Source organism: Rutidosis leptorrhynchoides, chromosome 10, assembly GCF_046630445.1.
Source record: "Rutidosis leptorrhynchoides isolate AG116_Rl617_1_P2 chromosome 10, CSIRO_AGI_Rlap_v1, whole genome shotgun sequence".
Lineage (NCBI taxonomy): Eukaryota > Viridiplantae > Streptophyta > Magnoliopsida > Asterales > Asteraceae > Rutidosis > Rutidosis leptorrhynchoides.
In genome coordinates, this window is record NC_092342.1 from 3,543,595 (window position 1) to 3,561,081 (window position 17,487).

The 17,487-nt window shown below is 31.7% G+C and overlaps 1 protein-coding gene and 1 pseudogene across 2 annotated transcripts; one reads left to right on the top strand and one right to left on the bottom strand.

Annotated features, from left to right (window-relative positions):
- The window catches only part of LOC139872716 (protein NODULATION SIGNALING PATHWAY 2-like), a 182,417-nt pseudogene that overhangs the window by 4,401 nt on the left and 160,529 nt on the right, over positions 1 to 17,487 (bottom strand).
- LOC139871873 (uncharacterized) lies at positions 425 to 5,241 on the top strand. Of its 2 annotated transcripts, XM_071859617.1 has the most exons (4): positions 425 to 575; positions 1,174 to 1,265; positions 1,660 to 2,876; positions 3,646 to 5,241. In XM_071859617.1, exons 3-4 carry the CDS (start codon positions 1,660 to 1,662, stop codon positions 4,562 to 4,564), a joined length of 2,136 nt encoding a protein of 711 aa, XP_071715718.1. In that variant the 5' UTR covers positions 425 to 575; positions 1,174 to 1,265; the 3' UTR covers positions 4,565 to 5,241. The 2 variants fall into 2 exon arrangements, with proteins under 2 accessions (XP_071715718.1, XP_071715717.1); XM_071859616.1 differs by lacking the exon at positions 1,174 to 1,265.

Below are 17,487 nucleotides of genomic sequence, written 5' to 3' on the forward strand. Positions count from 1 at the left end.
TCGGGTTCAATTCATGACTATGCCAAATTGTGCAAAAAGGGAGTGTGACTAGAGGGTGCACATAATGCGCAATTCACCCAGTACCAGGTCTCGCGCTCGGGGGACTTGATTACCCGAGGTTTTACCTTCTATGGGGGAGTCAATGTGTTCGTTAATAGAAGGTTTCCTCGCTTAAAAAAAAAAAAAAAAAAAAAAAACATTCACAATAATCGATTTCTTATTTCATACGGTATATTTAAGCAAACTTAACTTCAAATTACCTGCTTTTTTTTCCAACGCTTCACAAATCCAAACATCATTTACTAAAGCAAGCCGTATTATAAGGGAGTTATATATATATAAATATATATATATATATATATATATATATATATATATATATATATAAATAACAAATTAAATTAACATTAATTATAAACAGAGATTAGAGATATGCTCCGTAAATATAAAGGTAGCCGTACTTCCATCTTCTACCTTAACCCTACAACGAAGGAGAGAGTTTGTGTTCGACAAATCTAAGCTGGACAAAAATCGGTGTAAGCATTCGATATAATCAGCTGGCGGTGAAATTTCAGGTATGAAATCGATCTATAAACTATGAATGAATGAATGAAATTTGTTCTCTTAACATAATTTTATTATTTTTTGTGATTGTTAGGTAATTTTTACTGTAATTTTTTATCAGTGTGGTTGTTGGTGGTCAAGCAATTGTCACTTTGTTTGTGGTTCAAAGGGATTTACTGAAATTTTGATAAAAAAATTTAGCCTTTTTAAGTTTGTAAATAGGGTTTGGGGAGTGGTGAAATCGGAGGTATGAATTCGATGTATAAACTACAAATTAATCTATTGAAAATTGTTAGGTAATAATCAGACCAAAATTATGTCTTTATATATGGTTGTATATTGGTGGTTCAAAGAGATTTATTACTTAACTTTTAAATAAAAATCTTTTCAAGTTGAGTTAGACCAGTGATGAAGTTTGAGCCATGAAGTCCTGCTGCATCTTAATAAGTAGTAGCATTAATTAATCAGCTTTGGGATAACATGATATTAATAGAAAAAAAAAAAAAAAAAAAAAAAAAAAAACTCTGTAGTATTTTTGGGTGGCCGAGTTATGTGTATTATTATTTTTATAACATACGTTCATCATCTGAATAAGGAATATTGATGTAGTGTTGGGTTCAACCCACTGAATGATTTGATTCTGACTGTTAGATGATTGAAAGTGAGTGTGTGAAGTAATTGTTATATCAACCTAATATCAGGTATGAAATCGAATTATAAATTATGAATTAATGAAATTTGTTTTCTAACATAATTTTATTATTATTTTTTATTATTAGGTAATTTTAAATTTTTATCAGTGTGGTTGTTGGTGGTCAAGTAATTGTCACTTTGTGGTTCAAAGGGATTTACTGAACTTTTGATGAAAAAAAATCAAGCCATTATAAGTTTGTAAATCGGGTTTGGGTAGTGGTGAAATCTGAGGTATGAATTCGATGTATAAACTACAAATTAATCTATTGAAAATTGTTAGGTAATAATCAGACCAAAATTAAGTCATTATATGGTTGTTGTTGGTGGTGGTGGTCAAACAGTAGTCTTTTTTGTTGGTGGTTCAAAGGGAGCAACAATTGTTAACAACTTGTTGTTTGTTAGATGGAGCAGCATGATGAGCAACAGCAGGAGGTGGTTTGTATGGGTTCAATATCATCACCATCATCGTCATCATCACCATCATCATCTTCATCACCACCACGTGACAAGTTGCCTCCATTATTATCTTCCCAAAAATATCCATGGTTTATTGTTCAGAACCTCGAAGAGGAGGGCATTGATACAGAGTTCTTGTCTACACTAGACGACCCCCCGTTGGTTAAATATCAATGTCAAATACCGGAGCTTTATGGGAGACGTGTCCGAGGTTGTTTCCATGGCTGGTTGATTCTATCAAACCATCCGGATAATGTTACGTGGTCTCTTTGGAACCCAGTGAGTTTGAAGGTTGTACGTTTTCCTCCTCTGATTTTGAAAGATGGAGATGATAAGTCTATTGATGAATGTTTGTTGACTGGTCCTCCTCCTGAAGAAGATCCTGATTCAGTCCTTTTGTTAAGGAGATGTGATGCACCTACATTTGTCATTTGCCAGTTATTAAATTGTAAAAAAAAGAAGAAGATGAGATGGACTGAGATATCATACGCTAAAGAGCTCAAGAGAATGACATATGACGGTCAATTTCTACGTAGCCTAACTTGTTGCAATGATAAAATATACGCTGTAAATTCCGATTGTTTTATCGGTGATATGCTCATACAAGTTGATATTGTACCAGTAAAGGGCAAAGGAGGAGATGTTATTATTCAACTTGTGATGTTTGGGGCTTGTCCTTGGTCTGATCTTAACCGTCCTATATACGATTCTTTTATTAAAGGATATCGTACCGAGTTGTTTTGCATTAACGTTTGTTACCTTCCGAACACAAAGGAAATTGTTGATGTAAATTTGTTCCGATTGGACACTGGTAGCATAAAGTCGGAAGAATTGGAATGCCTCAAGAAATGGGACGTGAGTGGTATCATAGAGGAAGAAGTCGATCCTGAAGAGCTTCAAGACATAGACATTACCCGAGTTATGTGGGAAGAAATGAATGACTTCAAAGATGGTATATTTTATGCGGATCTTGGTCGTGATAGTTCCATATATTATAACCCGGCAGTTGGCTCTGAGTTAGGGGGTGGTGGTTATATACACATCCGTGATAGAATGGACGAAATAGTACACTTGTACCATGTAAGAGATAGAACCATCATCCCATCTCCTATGCCTTCGCCAGTCGTCTCAACAACCCATGTGTCCATGTGGGAAGGAACAAGGTAATTAATTACAGTATATTATTTTAGTTGATTTTCCTTATGTTCATCTATCTATATATATTTTCCTGAGTGAGAGATCTTGAAAGTATTAACTAACTACATCTTTGTTTTAGATAGGAGAGGAGCTTATCAATTTTCAATTATCATTATCATTACTATTATTGTATGTATGTTTGTGTGTGTGCGCGCCCGCGTGGGCGTGCGTGCGTCTGTTTGTGTGTGTGTTATACGTGGAAAACGGGTCAGGTTGGGTCGGTTTGGGTAACAGGTATGGGTAAAACGGGTCATATACTTTTACATTTGATTTTTTTTTCATTTATTATATTATTTTAGTTTTTATTTATATTTATTTTATATATAAGAACATATTAATATACATAATAAGTGATATAACCATGAATGCTTTCATAAATGTTGACGGATGAAACTTATTATGGTCAACCCATTTAACCCATTCACAAGACCCATTAGACTTGTTTCTATTTATTGAGCTTTAGGATTTGATTCTCATTAGACTTGTTTCTTTATATTTTGTATATGACCCAATAGGTTGAACGGAAACCCGTTGGAAGTTTGTTAAGTTTTGGTTTACATTGTCGGGCCTAATTGTTTTCAAGACCCAATTGACCCGAAAGCTTAACCCAAATTTGAGAGTATGGGTCTCAATTGCCAGGTATAGTATGTGTGTGTATGTATTTGTTTTATGTACATCTTCTATATTGCAATTGCAATGATGATGAAAGATAATAATACTTGATCAATCATGTAGGCTAGAAGAGGATGATGTAGAAGCTAAATGCACAACCACTTTCAAACAAGAAAATGATGTGAGAGTAGTAACATTAGACGAGGTTTTTGAGGATAATGGATCACGCTTGCACAATATTCCGTTTGATGTGTTGCGGATGAGTATTATGGAACATTGTGTGGGTGTGGAGTACCTGAACTTGCGTGCTACATGCAAACTATGTCGTCTAGCTGCGCCTTCGATACGGTGGAGCAACGAGTCATCATTAAGAAGATTGCGTAATTATTCGTTAAACTCACCGTGGCTGATGGTTTTAGATGAACATCGAGGGATTGTCATTTTTACGGATCCGGTGTCGGGTGATAACTACTTTATGAAGAATCCACATGTGCTATCGATTGAGGACAACCATATGTATTGTTCGAGGTATGGTTGGTTGTTGTTTGAGAGCACACAATTCGAATGCCCAGTGTTTTTTAACCCCTTCACAAGAGATGTTCTCAAGCTTCCGGAGTCCGGTAACATAGGAAGTTTATGCTTCTCAGGACCACCTAATTCCTCTAATAATAATTGTATAGTTGCTGGATTTACATATGAAGGATTTTCATATGACGGACAATGGGAGTTCATCTACTCCGTAGGAGGAGGAGGAGGAGCTTGGGAACCGTCATCCTGGCGTATCGTCCGTACTGGTGATGATGAATGTAAAAAATCTTTAACATTTATTGGACGAGATGTTTACGCATTGGGTGAAGACGGAGAAGTCATCTTATTCAAGAATTTGGGTGAAGGAGAGGTTCGAAAAACTGTTTTAGCGAGAGCACCACCACCACCGATAAGTAGTAGTAGTAGCAGCAACAGCGCACAATATTTCTTGATGAATCGTGATGATGAACATCTTTTACTTGTCATAGTGGGTGATCAGTTTGGAGAAGTTTAAGTATTTAAGCGAAACGATGATGAGGATAAATGGGAGAAAATAGATAGTATAGGGAAGCACACGATATATATTGGTGGTACGACATCTGTTTGCGTTGTTGCCGAGACGCCTGAAATGGAGAACAAGATCTACTTCACGCAGCTCGTGTGGTACTCACTTGAAACACACACGTATCACACATCATCTGATGGGAAAATTATGAAAAAATGTTTAGGGGGTTTCTTGGGTGCCAAATCTCATACCAATATTCATGCTTGGATACAACCAAGTTGGTGTTAATTTGGCACCGCCATTTTATTGTTATAATCTATTTAGTTTATTACGGATATGGTTGTGACATGATCATTTACACGAAGTTTAGTGTGTACCGGCTCTTCAAGATTTGGATTTGGTATTCAGTAGCCATAGCTGGCCTCATGACGATAGTGGTTATTGGGTATGACAAAAAGTTTAAAACTTGGTGTATGAAAAAAGCTAAAACTTTGGCTATGATTGTATGAAAAGATTAGAAATTGGTGAAAGTTTTGGTAAATGGAATTAAAGGGGAGTTTTATATAGGTGGTTGTAGAACATGAGTAAAGAACAGCTTGGAGTTATATGTATCTCGTGCAATTTACTAAAAAGCTTAACTTTAAAGCCTCACAGATGTTGAAAAGTACCTATGCTTGTCCCGTTTACATTTATTTCTTTACTTTCTCTAGCTAGATACCTGCACCAAGTGATTTGTTGCCACAAATCTAGTTTGAAAGAGGCAATATATATCTTTCACTAAAACTCAATATTCTTTGCACATAAAATGGCCACAATATGATTCCTATGCTACTTTTAACTGAACAATGATACAAACAAAACAACGCGATAAGGTTCGAAACCAGAAAACTACAACTCGAAAACTAGCGAGCACTCTCTGTCTACTACTGAGCCAAACTGTCACAACTAAAAACAATCAATCAAATGGATAAATAAAACAAGACAAATATAGTAAACAACACCAGAACCGAAACATCAAACAAACTAAACAGAACTAAATGATTGTCAATGTACAATTACGGTGGTTTAACCATCTTACCATTTAGTGTGTCCCGCCGAATCGGTTTTCAGGACGGAGATCTGAACGAGTAAGAGATCAAGTTTGAAGACCCGCTCCCAATAAGCTCTCCAGACGAAGGAAGAATCAAACTACGCCTCGTGAAACCTATAAATAACCCTTCATTCTTCTCCATCTCCAAAGGTTACGATCCCTTCATTTTCGGTTAAAACCGCTTTTGCTATTGTTAAAAAGTTCATAACTTTAGTTACTTTTCTTGTTCTTCCCATATGTGGTAGGCCAACCATACAGTTAAAGACTATAAATTCTCTACTGAATGTGGTAGTTTGCCATATTTGCCCCATATCAATCTCTTGTAGCTTCAAAATTAGTCCAAAATTTCTTGCATAGCTACAAAGCTGCCACTTTGAGTGCTCAAATTGTGAACCCTGATCATCAAGTTTGACAGTTGTAATGGTCAATGATTTTCGTTGTCGTGCTACTGCTTCAATCACCACAGGCCATTGACTTCCTTCACAGTCACAGTCAATTACGTGAACCGATTCCACATGGGTTGGAACCGCTTCAATAATGGCTAAATTCACTGTGAAATGTGCAAACTGCAAGTACCGAAAAACCTCGTAAAACGTTTTGAACGCAGTCTTGAAGTTTCTCATAGATTCTTGTTTAAGATACGCTTCTTCTTAATTTACGATACACTGAAACAAGTTAAAAGCTATGCGTTCGACAGCTGGACCTATGGGGTTAACTTTTTTCACTTATGCATCTTACAATTACTTTGACAAGCTCTATATCCCCCCATTGATATGGGTTCTGCATGTGCCATTAGTAGAGGTTCTGGAGGCCCGCTTGAGACTCGAGCTCCATGACTTCATCAAATTCTTCGGATAGTACACTTTCAAAAGTGTCAGTTGATTGAATTTCTTCTATTTCTTGATCATCGTCACACAATCATCGGCTCACATCATCAAGTGACATGATGTTATTTGAATTGTTCTCATCCACTGATTGATTATAAATCTCATAATCCAAAAACAAATAGTCAGAAGTAATCAATGAGCTTTCGGGTGTGCTGTTGACTGAAGAAAGAAACTCATGTTGATCATGATCTTAAGAGAGCTCATGAATTATCATAAGTTCATGAGTTTCACATTACTCTAAAACTAATTGATAATAGAGTGAAGTTCATGAGTTTCACATTACTTTTCGATGGGGACATAGTGAACCGATTAGCTCCAACATGAACGCCAAAAAACAATTTCAAAATCGTATGAATTGAAGCTTGAAACTGATTGCACTAGTTTCCTGATGTAGTGATTAAGCTTTCCGTGAAGAATTAGTATCAAAACAACTTCAAATTGATTAAATCGATTTGTAGGTGTTTTCAAGCCAAGATCTCTACATGATAAGTGTTTCAAATCATCATCCTAACACTCTTAATTCATCAAAAAAACCTGAAACATCGTAATTTTCTCGGATCAAAATGTTGACCGAAAGTTCATATCCTTTGACTTTAAGATTTGAGATTATTTGTTGAATCTCCAGATGATATGAAGATTCAGGTAGCATAAACTAGCCATAAGGATTCCATAACTACTCTCATATCGACCTGAGATGTAGCAAATCGTTGTAAACTGCTCGGTCTTCACATTTTTTAGTTAAAACATGAACTCGGATCAAATTTGCTTGAATCTGAAACTGTTATGTTGAATTGATGATCGGCGAAGATTAGAATTAGCATATATATTGTGTTTCTGTATTCAATTTGTACTGAGATTCAACATTTTTTGATTTTGAAAATTTTGCTACATGAAGAAGATGAACACGTACTGTAGCAGTTAATAATTCTGAATCTGATATTTATTTGTGATTTTCTGTAATGTGAAAAGAGAAATAATAATACTGAATAAATCTCAGAAGTGTTTTGTGAATTTGTGGAGTTTTGGTGATGTCAGAAGATGTTTAAGAAATACAAACAGACTGATAAAGATATTATTAACGAAGATGATGGACGGATTATAGATGAAATTTTAAAGAAACTTCAGACACCGATTTGTCTGATATGCTATCAAAACTTATAGAAGCATAATTATCATGTGATATGCTATGCTTATGGCCTCAAAATTCAAAATGACCGATAATATTAAAACTTATAAATCGAATATTTCTCTAGTCCATAACCAATATGGGAGATTACAACTCCGAGACATCGAACAAATTCCCTTGGACAGCTATAACTCGCATGATATATACCACGGAAAAGATGAAGGTGAACCACAATGAAAAACATATTTGCCCCATTAGCATGCATATAACGGAGCAACCAACCCCCTTCGTCTGGTTCTCCAGCAGCTACGGTAGGACGTGGATCGACCATGACGAACATGGACTTCTCCTTAACTTTTGCAAAGCTTCTTTTCCCTTTCCTTTTTGCTTCGGCCAATGTGTATCATATTAGTTTAGATCTCCACCTGATATATAGAATTATACCAAATCAAAAATCTTTAATTGATTGAATCAATTACAAGATCTCAAACATATGCTTATTGTTGGAAAATTAATAGTTTTGAATGAAATTGAAGTTGGGGAAGGTTGAAGGTTTGTCACTAAATGTAGCTTTCATGTTACATTAAATAAAACTTTTTCATCTTATGAAACTTAGGATCACTAATGGTGATTAATTGAGTATTGATTTCATTATTAATCCTCTGTTGAGCAATATATATTTGCATGATTTTTCTAAGTTAAGTAGAGAAAAATATAGAGAGATAAATACTTGGCTCAAGGAAGGAAAAACAAATAGAAATTGTTTATACCGAGATTGATAGATATTCAACTCTGTTCTAGTTAATATTGAATCATACGAATCTGATCATACTAGAAACAATAGTTGTGTTAGTGTATGACGAACATTGTGACAAAGTTTTCAGGCAAGTGTTCAAGTCCGGCAGTACTACTGCTTCGGCCGTTGTACCATGGAAAACAGACGACGTATAGACGACGGAACTGTTTTAAGGGAACCGTGTTAAACACGGGCCTCGGCTTCTCTTGGTGAGACGATTCATATATCCTTTTGACTACATCTTTTACTAGGTATGTGTATTTCATTATATTTAAATTTTTATTATAATTAATATATAGTATTATTTTTCGGGTACCATTTCCTACAAACTTAAAACAGTTCTTTTAATGAAAGTACCCAAGTAAATTTCGTATAAACTGGAAAGTTCTATTTGGATGCAAAACAAAACAGATTCGTGCATACATGCATAACATGAAATAATTTATTTGAAATAAACGAAAAAACATTTTCAAACAAATATATGGTTTGAAACTCATATTTCTGCTTTGACGTGTCTTTATACATTTGGTTTTATATGGACTCTCTCTTTGTATGCAAGCATAAATTTACTATCTATAGACTATAATGAGTCATCGTATGTGAGTACATCCATGTGACATGGAAGTCTTGTAGGTTTTTGACGTGTAGGTTGGGGGTGTGCTTTTGATAGTCCTAATTTTTACTCCGTATTCTCTAGATTAGATTTGCCATAAGAGTTTGATTTTGATTACGTGATGTAATGGCTAACGGATTAATTGGTCAAATGTTATGGGAACAAGTCAATTTAAGTAAAAGGAGTTGAAACGTTTGGCTAACTCCCGTTTCAAATGAGAAGAGAGTGGAGACTAGTTTTTGGACTTTTGACCAAAATATTTGGAATTTAACCAGCAATATTTATCAATTGGTTGGATAAATATGTTGGATAAACTACGAGTAATTTTTATCAATTAGTTGTTAAATATATTGTCTGATGAATCACGCATGGGCTCTGTGGATGGGAAATTAACTTTGGGTGATATTCTTAAAGTTTTTATTATATGTCGTAATCCCATCTAAGTGTTTTGAAAAGATAATTATATTAGTAGAATTCGTTTCTAATTATAATATTCGTTAGGAAGACTTTTAATAAGTATAATCTTTGAACAAAACGCTTGTTGGTGGAGAGTTTGAAAAACACATTTTATCAATGGTGGTCATATACAAGCACGTAAAACATCTCGACGAAACTTAATTCGCGACAGGTTTTTTGAGGAAAGAATTCTAGCAATCTAATAAATTAAGGAGATTTTTTTTTTATTTTTTTTTATTTTTTTGTAAGCATAATACGAATATGTTTATATATTGGCACTAAGGGTCTCTTTAACCTCCGCAATCTATTTCTACTTATGAGATTGACTTTAAAGTTAATCTTTTAACAAAACACTTATCACTATAGAGTTCGTTTTTACATATGCGATTGTTTTGTGAGAAAAGTTTTGTAACAGTAGTTGTGCTTATGACACAACGTTATATGATCTGTGAAAAAAATTTCATGAGCAAAGTTTGAACAATATTGCAACACAAAAACATACGTGATTTTGTTAGAGAAGGTTTATAACATACTTTTAACGTTGAATATTATTAGAGACAATGTTATCCTTTATATGTTAAGGATATATAAGGATGTGTGAAGTATGCTTCTACACAAATTATCTCTTTATATATGGTAAAGATTATTGACATTATCTAAGTTGTTAAAATATATTTTTTTATGACGGACTAAACAACATGATGTAGATTGAGAAAGAATTCAAATACATTGGTTTGGAATAAAATATTGATCGAAATTATAGGGTCTAATGCCTTTAATTTTGAAATAATTTTATTGAAACATATTTGGCTAAAACCTATAAGGTTTGCCATGTTTTAGCTGAAACCTGTTTGGTTTACTTATTAGGTGGTTGAAACCTATTTGGTTTAACCTAACTGTGATCATTGGAACTTCTATATTAGTTCAGTTGATGATCAAGAGTGATAATGACTTGGTGGTCATTTCTGGTGGTTGAAACCTATTTGGTTTAACCTAATTGTGATCGGTGGAATTTCTCTGATAGTTCGGTCATTTCGTATTGTATCGTTTATCATTTGAATGAAATAATGATAATCATGGATACAAGACATATCCTTTTATAAAAGTGAAAAAGACATTGCTAATGTCTTTGGTTTCTCTTTGTAGTTTGTCATGAAACTGGTTTTGTATCCGTTATAATTATTATTATAATATAATAATTGAGTATAAAATTTGGAAACTTTATGTCTAGTTGGTTTATGATCAACGTGTATTTGTTTAATTATATATAAATCTAGTACATTTCAGAAAAGAGTATTATCTAAGAAAATTGTGTTCCCCTTTAAATAATTGTATATTAACGGAGTGTTACAAGAAAGTATTTGTGATGTATTATCTTTAAAAAAAAAGAAAAGAATTTTTGTCATGACAATAATTTAAAGAGAACACAATTATGTCATTATGACTCGGAATAAACGATAATGATATGTACGAACACATTAACTTGAATGTGATTCAAATTTTTGATGCTGGAAAGCATGTTATCGTGAATAATATGACTTGAGGATATGTCATCATATTATATATATATATATATATATATATATATATATATATATATATATATATATATATATATATATATATATATATATATATATATATATATATATATATATATATAGAGAGAGAAAATTCCATGTGTGAATTTAAGATATGACATTATAATGTAGATACTTGCGAGATTCATATATAGTTGGTAGTGTTTCTACCATTGACTATTCGATTATGTGTCAGGAGTACATTATAAATGACTTGATAATACTGGGGTCAAGATTGTAATAAAGGGATTGATTGTATCATTTATAAATGACTTGACAGTACTGGGGTCAAGATTGTAATAAAGGGATTGATTGTATCATTTATAATGTCATAATATTATGATGCTGAAAAGTCAATTTATCTTGTCATGATAATATGATTTATGTGATTGATATAGACTCCGGACAAGTATAAGAAAACTTCTTTTGCGGAAGAATCAATAAAACTTTATAAATTCTCTTTTCGGGAGAATTAAAGAAATTTCATTTAGAAGTGAGATACACTTTATGATTATGAAGAAAGACTAAATGATTAATAATAGACATGATTTATGAGACACTTATAATGGTGTCTTAGTCTCAAGTGGATTTTGTCATGATACAAGGGACGTGATATGAGTTTTTGTGACGACCTGGAGATTTCCGATCAAATTTAAACTTAATCTTTATATGATTTTGACACGATAAGCAAATTCTGTAATGTTGAGTCACAAAAATTTCGAACTATTTAGATGGATTCATGTAACCTTTGACCATGCCCGACGATTCACGAACAATTATTTGTAAATAAATAAATATATATATATATATATATATATATATATATATATATATATATATATATATATATATATATATATATATATATATATATATATATATATATATATATATATATATTCAAATAAATAAAAGTATATAGATTAAATATAAATAATAAAGTACAATAGATCCGTAAGATTAATTATGAAAAATAATATACAAAATAATAAATTAATTATTAAAATAAAGCTACACCTAAAAATGTATGAATTCTATAAATAACTATTATGATATATATTGGATTACATATAAAAGATATAAATATTATATGTATGATAGATATAATTATTTAATGATATGTAATTTATTATATGTTACAAGTTATAATACAAATTGTTATTAATATAATTACATTCATTAGTATTATCAACATTAATATTAATATTAATATTAACATCAGTATTATTAGTATTATTGTTTATAATATGAAATTCGTTACATGTGACTTGTTGTATCTAAATTAATACTTGTATTATTATTAAATATTATTATTATCTCTATCAAAATATTTATCATTAATAATATTATTGTTATTAACATATTTGTATTTATATTTATTATTTATTAATAATTAATAATTTATATTAAAAATAATATATAAGGATATATATTTACGCGTACAGATCATTAGCAGATCATTTTATTTTTTTTATGTTTTGTTCTTTTCTCTGCACTTCTATTATACTCGTGATCTTACCCCAACCCTACATGAAGACTTTGATCAATTTATTTTGGAATGTAACATACAAACTGCACCTCATAATCCTCCTCATCTAATTAACCATTCGGGTTCTGTAGTATTATTTTTTTTTCTGTTCTTCATTCTGTCAATATTGAACCCATTTAATCATAAAATTTATTCGAAACAAATTGAAGAAAAGTGGAATTGCAGTAACATTCTAATTCATTGCTTGAAACTTTCTTCAAAATTACAGAAGCTAATTCGAAGGAACGATCAAGAATTTTGAAGTCAAAGTATTTTTATAAAAAGTCAAACTTTGTGTTCATGAGGAAATTCGTGAGTGTTTTGATGTTTTCTGTTAAATTGATGATTGATAAAGTTTATAGGTACGATTTAAAACCATTTTCATTTAGGGATCATGAACTATTACATTCGCAAATTCAAAGTTCAATTTTTTTTTTGTTTAAAACAGCGAACGGCAGCAAGCTTATATATTTTTTTTTTATTTTTTTTTCTTCTTTAAATACCAAAATGGTACGCGTCTGAGTCAGATACAAGATTTGAATTTATCTAATAGATAAAATTGATAGAGTAATTGGTGCTCTGGTCGATGTATTACAGAATAAGAAGAAGATAAATGGAATACAGAAACGTACGGGTTATAGGTATATGTTTTCAGTAATATTTCGGAAAAAGGGCATCAGCCCAACTGGTTTCATGAGGTGACGGGTATACGGGAGGTCTTGAGTTTGATTCTGGGTTAAGACATCATTTTTTTTTAAAAGGCCTATTTCTTGAAGGTAGTCCCATTACTATTAGTATTATTATTTTATTACCATTTTTATTGTTATTATTATTATTATCATCACTATTATCTTTATTATTATTATTTGTTGTTGTTGTTATTGTTGTTTATTATTATTATTACTAATGTTGTTACTAGTCTTCTTATTATTAAAAGTATTATTAATAACACTAGTATTATCATTATAAGTATTATTATAAGTATTATCATTATTATGTTAGTTATTATTATTAACTATATTAGTATTGTCATTTAAAAATTATTAGTATTATCATTACTAACATTATTATTCATGGTATTATTTTTGCTAGTAATATTATTATGATTCCAAGAATATTAGACATGTTAATTTATAATAATAGGTGTTATGATAAAAATTAGGAAATTAATTATAATTATACGGATATTCGTAGATTATGATTATGAATACAATTTAATGTTAAAAGGAACTATAGTCATTAGATTTTAAATTAGGCACGAAGGTTATGATTATTATAACTATGAAAATACAGATTTAATAATACTGTTAAGCTTAAATTGGATATAAAAATTATTATGAAAGTGATTAAAATCTTAACTAAAGTACATTTTAAAGAAATTGTTATAATTAATATTATCATAATTATTAATTTCAAACAAGTGATCCCCATATATATATATATATATATATATATATATATATATATATATATATATATATATATATATATATATATATATATATATAACTTAACTATATTGTTATTATTATGTACAAGAATGAAAATATATATAAATAAATAATGAAACTTATAAATTAATAAATATAAAAATTATATCATTAATAATAATAATATATATATTTAATCAATTACAACTATATGTATTAATGAATATACAAATGATATAGGTTCGTGAATCCGAGGCCAACCCTACACTTATTCATTGTCATCATATGTATTTTTACTACAAAATACATTAGGTGAGTTTCATTTGCTCCCTTTTTAAATGCTTTTGCAATATATATTTTTGGGACTGAGAATACATGCGCTGCTTTATAAATATTTGACGAAATAGACACAAGTACTTAAAACTACATTCTATGGCTGGATTATTAAAACGAATATGCCCCTTTTTATTAAGTCTGGTAATCTAAGAATTAAGGAACAGACACCCTAATTGACGCGAATCCTAAAGATAGATCTATTGGGCCTAACAAACCCCATCCAAAGTACCGGATGCTTTAGTACTTCGAAATATATCATATCCGAAGGGTTTCTCGGAATGATAGGGGTATTCTTATATGCATCTTGTTAATGTCGGTTACTAGGTGTTCAATCCATATGAATGATATTTTTGTCTCTATGCATGGGACGATTATTTATGAGAACTGAAAATGAAAATCTTGTGGTCTATTAAAATGATGGAAATGATTATTTATGTCAAACTAATGAACTCACCAACCTTTTGGTTGACACTTTAAAGCATGTTTATTCTCTGGTACGAAAGAAGTCTTCCGCTGTGCAATTGCTCATTTTAAAGATATTACTTGGAGTCATTCATGACATATTTCAAAAGACGTTGCATTCGAGTCGTTGAGTTCATCAAGATTATTATTAAGTTAATTATAGTTAGATATATTATAAAATGGTATGCATGTCATCAACTTTCGATGTAATGAAATATTGTCTTTTCAAAAACGAATGCAATGTTTGTAAAATATATCATATAGAGGTCAAGTACCTCGCGATGAAATCAACAGTTGTGAATCGTTTATAATTGATATGGACTTCGTCCGGATGGATTAGGACGGGTCTCTACAGTTGGTATCAGAGCGGTGGTCTTAGCGAACCAGGTATTGCATTAGTGTGTCTAACTGATAGTTGTCTAGATGCATTAGTGGGTCTGGACTTCGATCGTGTCTGCATGTCAAAAGTTTTGCTTATCACTTCGTGTCGAAAATTACCTGCTTATCATCCTTAGGAAATTACCTGCTTATCATTCTTAGTCTAGACACATCTTACTGCAATGATTGCATGAATAGTGTATAGACAAAATTCGTATCTTAGTGTATCTGCTAATTCATATCTTAGCATATCTGTTACTGTAGACTTTGCCTGACAACTTTCGTAGATTCCTCCATAACTTATGGGATTTTAGTATTATATATGCATATGTAAATTATGTATTGCAGGGTACTAATCTACATCCTATAATCTATTTTTATCGAAAATCCTTCATCTGATCGTACGAGATGAATCCTTCAACCAGTTCGAGTCCCTCAGATTTCCGATAGCTATTCCGATAGTTATTCCGACAGCTATTCCGACATGAATGTTCACCTAAGCTCCGGAAGCAGCGTCACCAGAACGAATCAACCAATCGGCCATCCCGAATTTATCTGATGGGTTCGTAGTCGACTTAACCGATAGAGACGCGAAGAAGGCGATCCTTTTCACCCACCGAATTTACCTCTTGGCGATGAACCTGAAACACTTATCAGCGAACCAGTCTGAAACACCATTTTCACTCTCATTTCCCGAATATCTCACCACGATTGTATTCTATCTGAAATTCTAAACCTTATTCATTCGCTCGTTCCGACCGACAATCAACCTGGAATAATGGGAGAAGTCCACGAGCTTCGCACCCGAGTTATAGCCTTGGAAAATATGGTGCAAAACGTACCAACTTCAGCAACATCATCGGCACCAACAGTACCATCAACAATCCATGCCTCAACATCTCATTCTATACCTCGAGTATAATCATCATTCTACGTATCGTTCTACATCAATTATCTTCGTTCGACATGACGATTATGTAATCTCTAATGTCTTAGAGATTATGTATTCTAGTTCTAACGGTAAATCAAATGAGATTAATATTATATTAACTCGTCAAATCTATGATTACATTTGAAGAAAATATATATGTAAGTATATTTTCATAAGGATTGTAATTAAAAATTCTTTTGTACAAACTGTTAATGGTGAAAATATTTTAACGGGTAGGTAATACCCGAGGAATATTTAGATTTCACATTAATAAGATTACATTGTACATTCTTCGAATCTGATTCAACAGTCATTTACTATCCTACTTACAACCACCGATATACGTATCCGTTCACCGCAGAATAATCATTTCCATTCAATTTCATATTTGGATTTTGACCTATCAGAATCCAACAAGTGGCATAATGAAGAAAACATTTGACAAAATAAAATTTGTTAGAAACAGACAAATTAACTATAAGGAATTTTGTTAAGAATTCATGCTAACAAAATCCTAGCTAACTGTTCCTAGCTAACTGTTAATTCCGTATTACATTTATCTATCGCAATTTATTTATTGCAATTTATTTATCGCAATTTATTTATCGCAATTTATTTATCGCAATTTATTTATCGCAATTTAATTATCGCAATTTTATTTATCGTCATTTAATTTCTGTTATTTACTTTACGCATTTAATTTATCGTCATTTAATTTCTGTATTTATTTTACGCACTTTAAATATCGGGACATGCATACAAGGTTTTGACATATCATATCGACGCATCTATATATATTATTTGGAATCACCATAGACACTCTATATGATGTAATGATGGAGTTCGCTATACAGGGTTGAGGTTGATTCTATAATAATATATATACTTTGAGTTGTGATCGAGTCTGAGACATGTACATGGGTCACGATATGTATTAATTAATTCGGATATTATATATTAAACTATATATGAATTATTGGACTGCCAACTGTGGACTATCGACTGTGGACTAATAACATTGGACAATTAAAATGAATTAAAATATTGATTATAATATATGAAACTAAACAATTCTTCAAGTTTGCCACTTGATTTCATATCAAACCTCATTTGTATTTTAACGATTACAATCTGCGTTCAAATCTTTCATAATTCTTGAGAACACCTCAATCGAAAGGATGAACCAACCGCACTTCAGCTACGGAAGAAAAGACTGATGTAAATAGTTATGCACCTGAAAACACTCAGAACCTGAGTGAGCATTTAAAACATATTTGTGCTAGCTCCTTTGGCGTTGTTATTTCCGAAAATCACTTTAC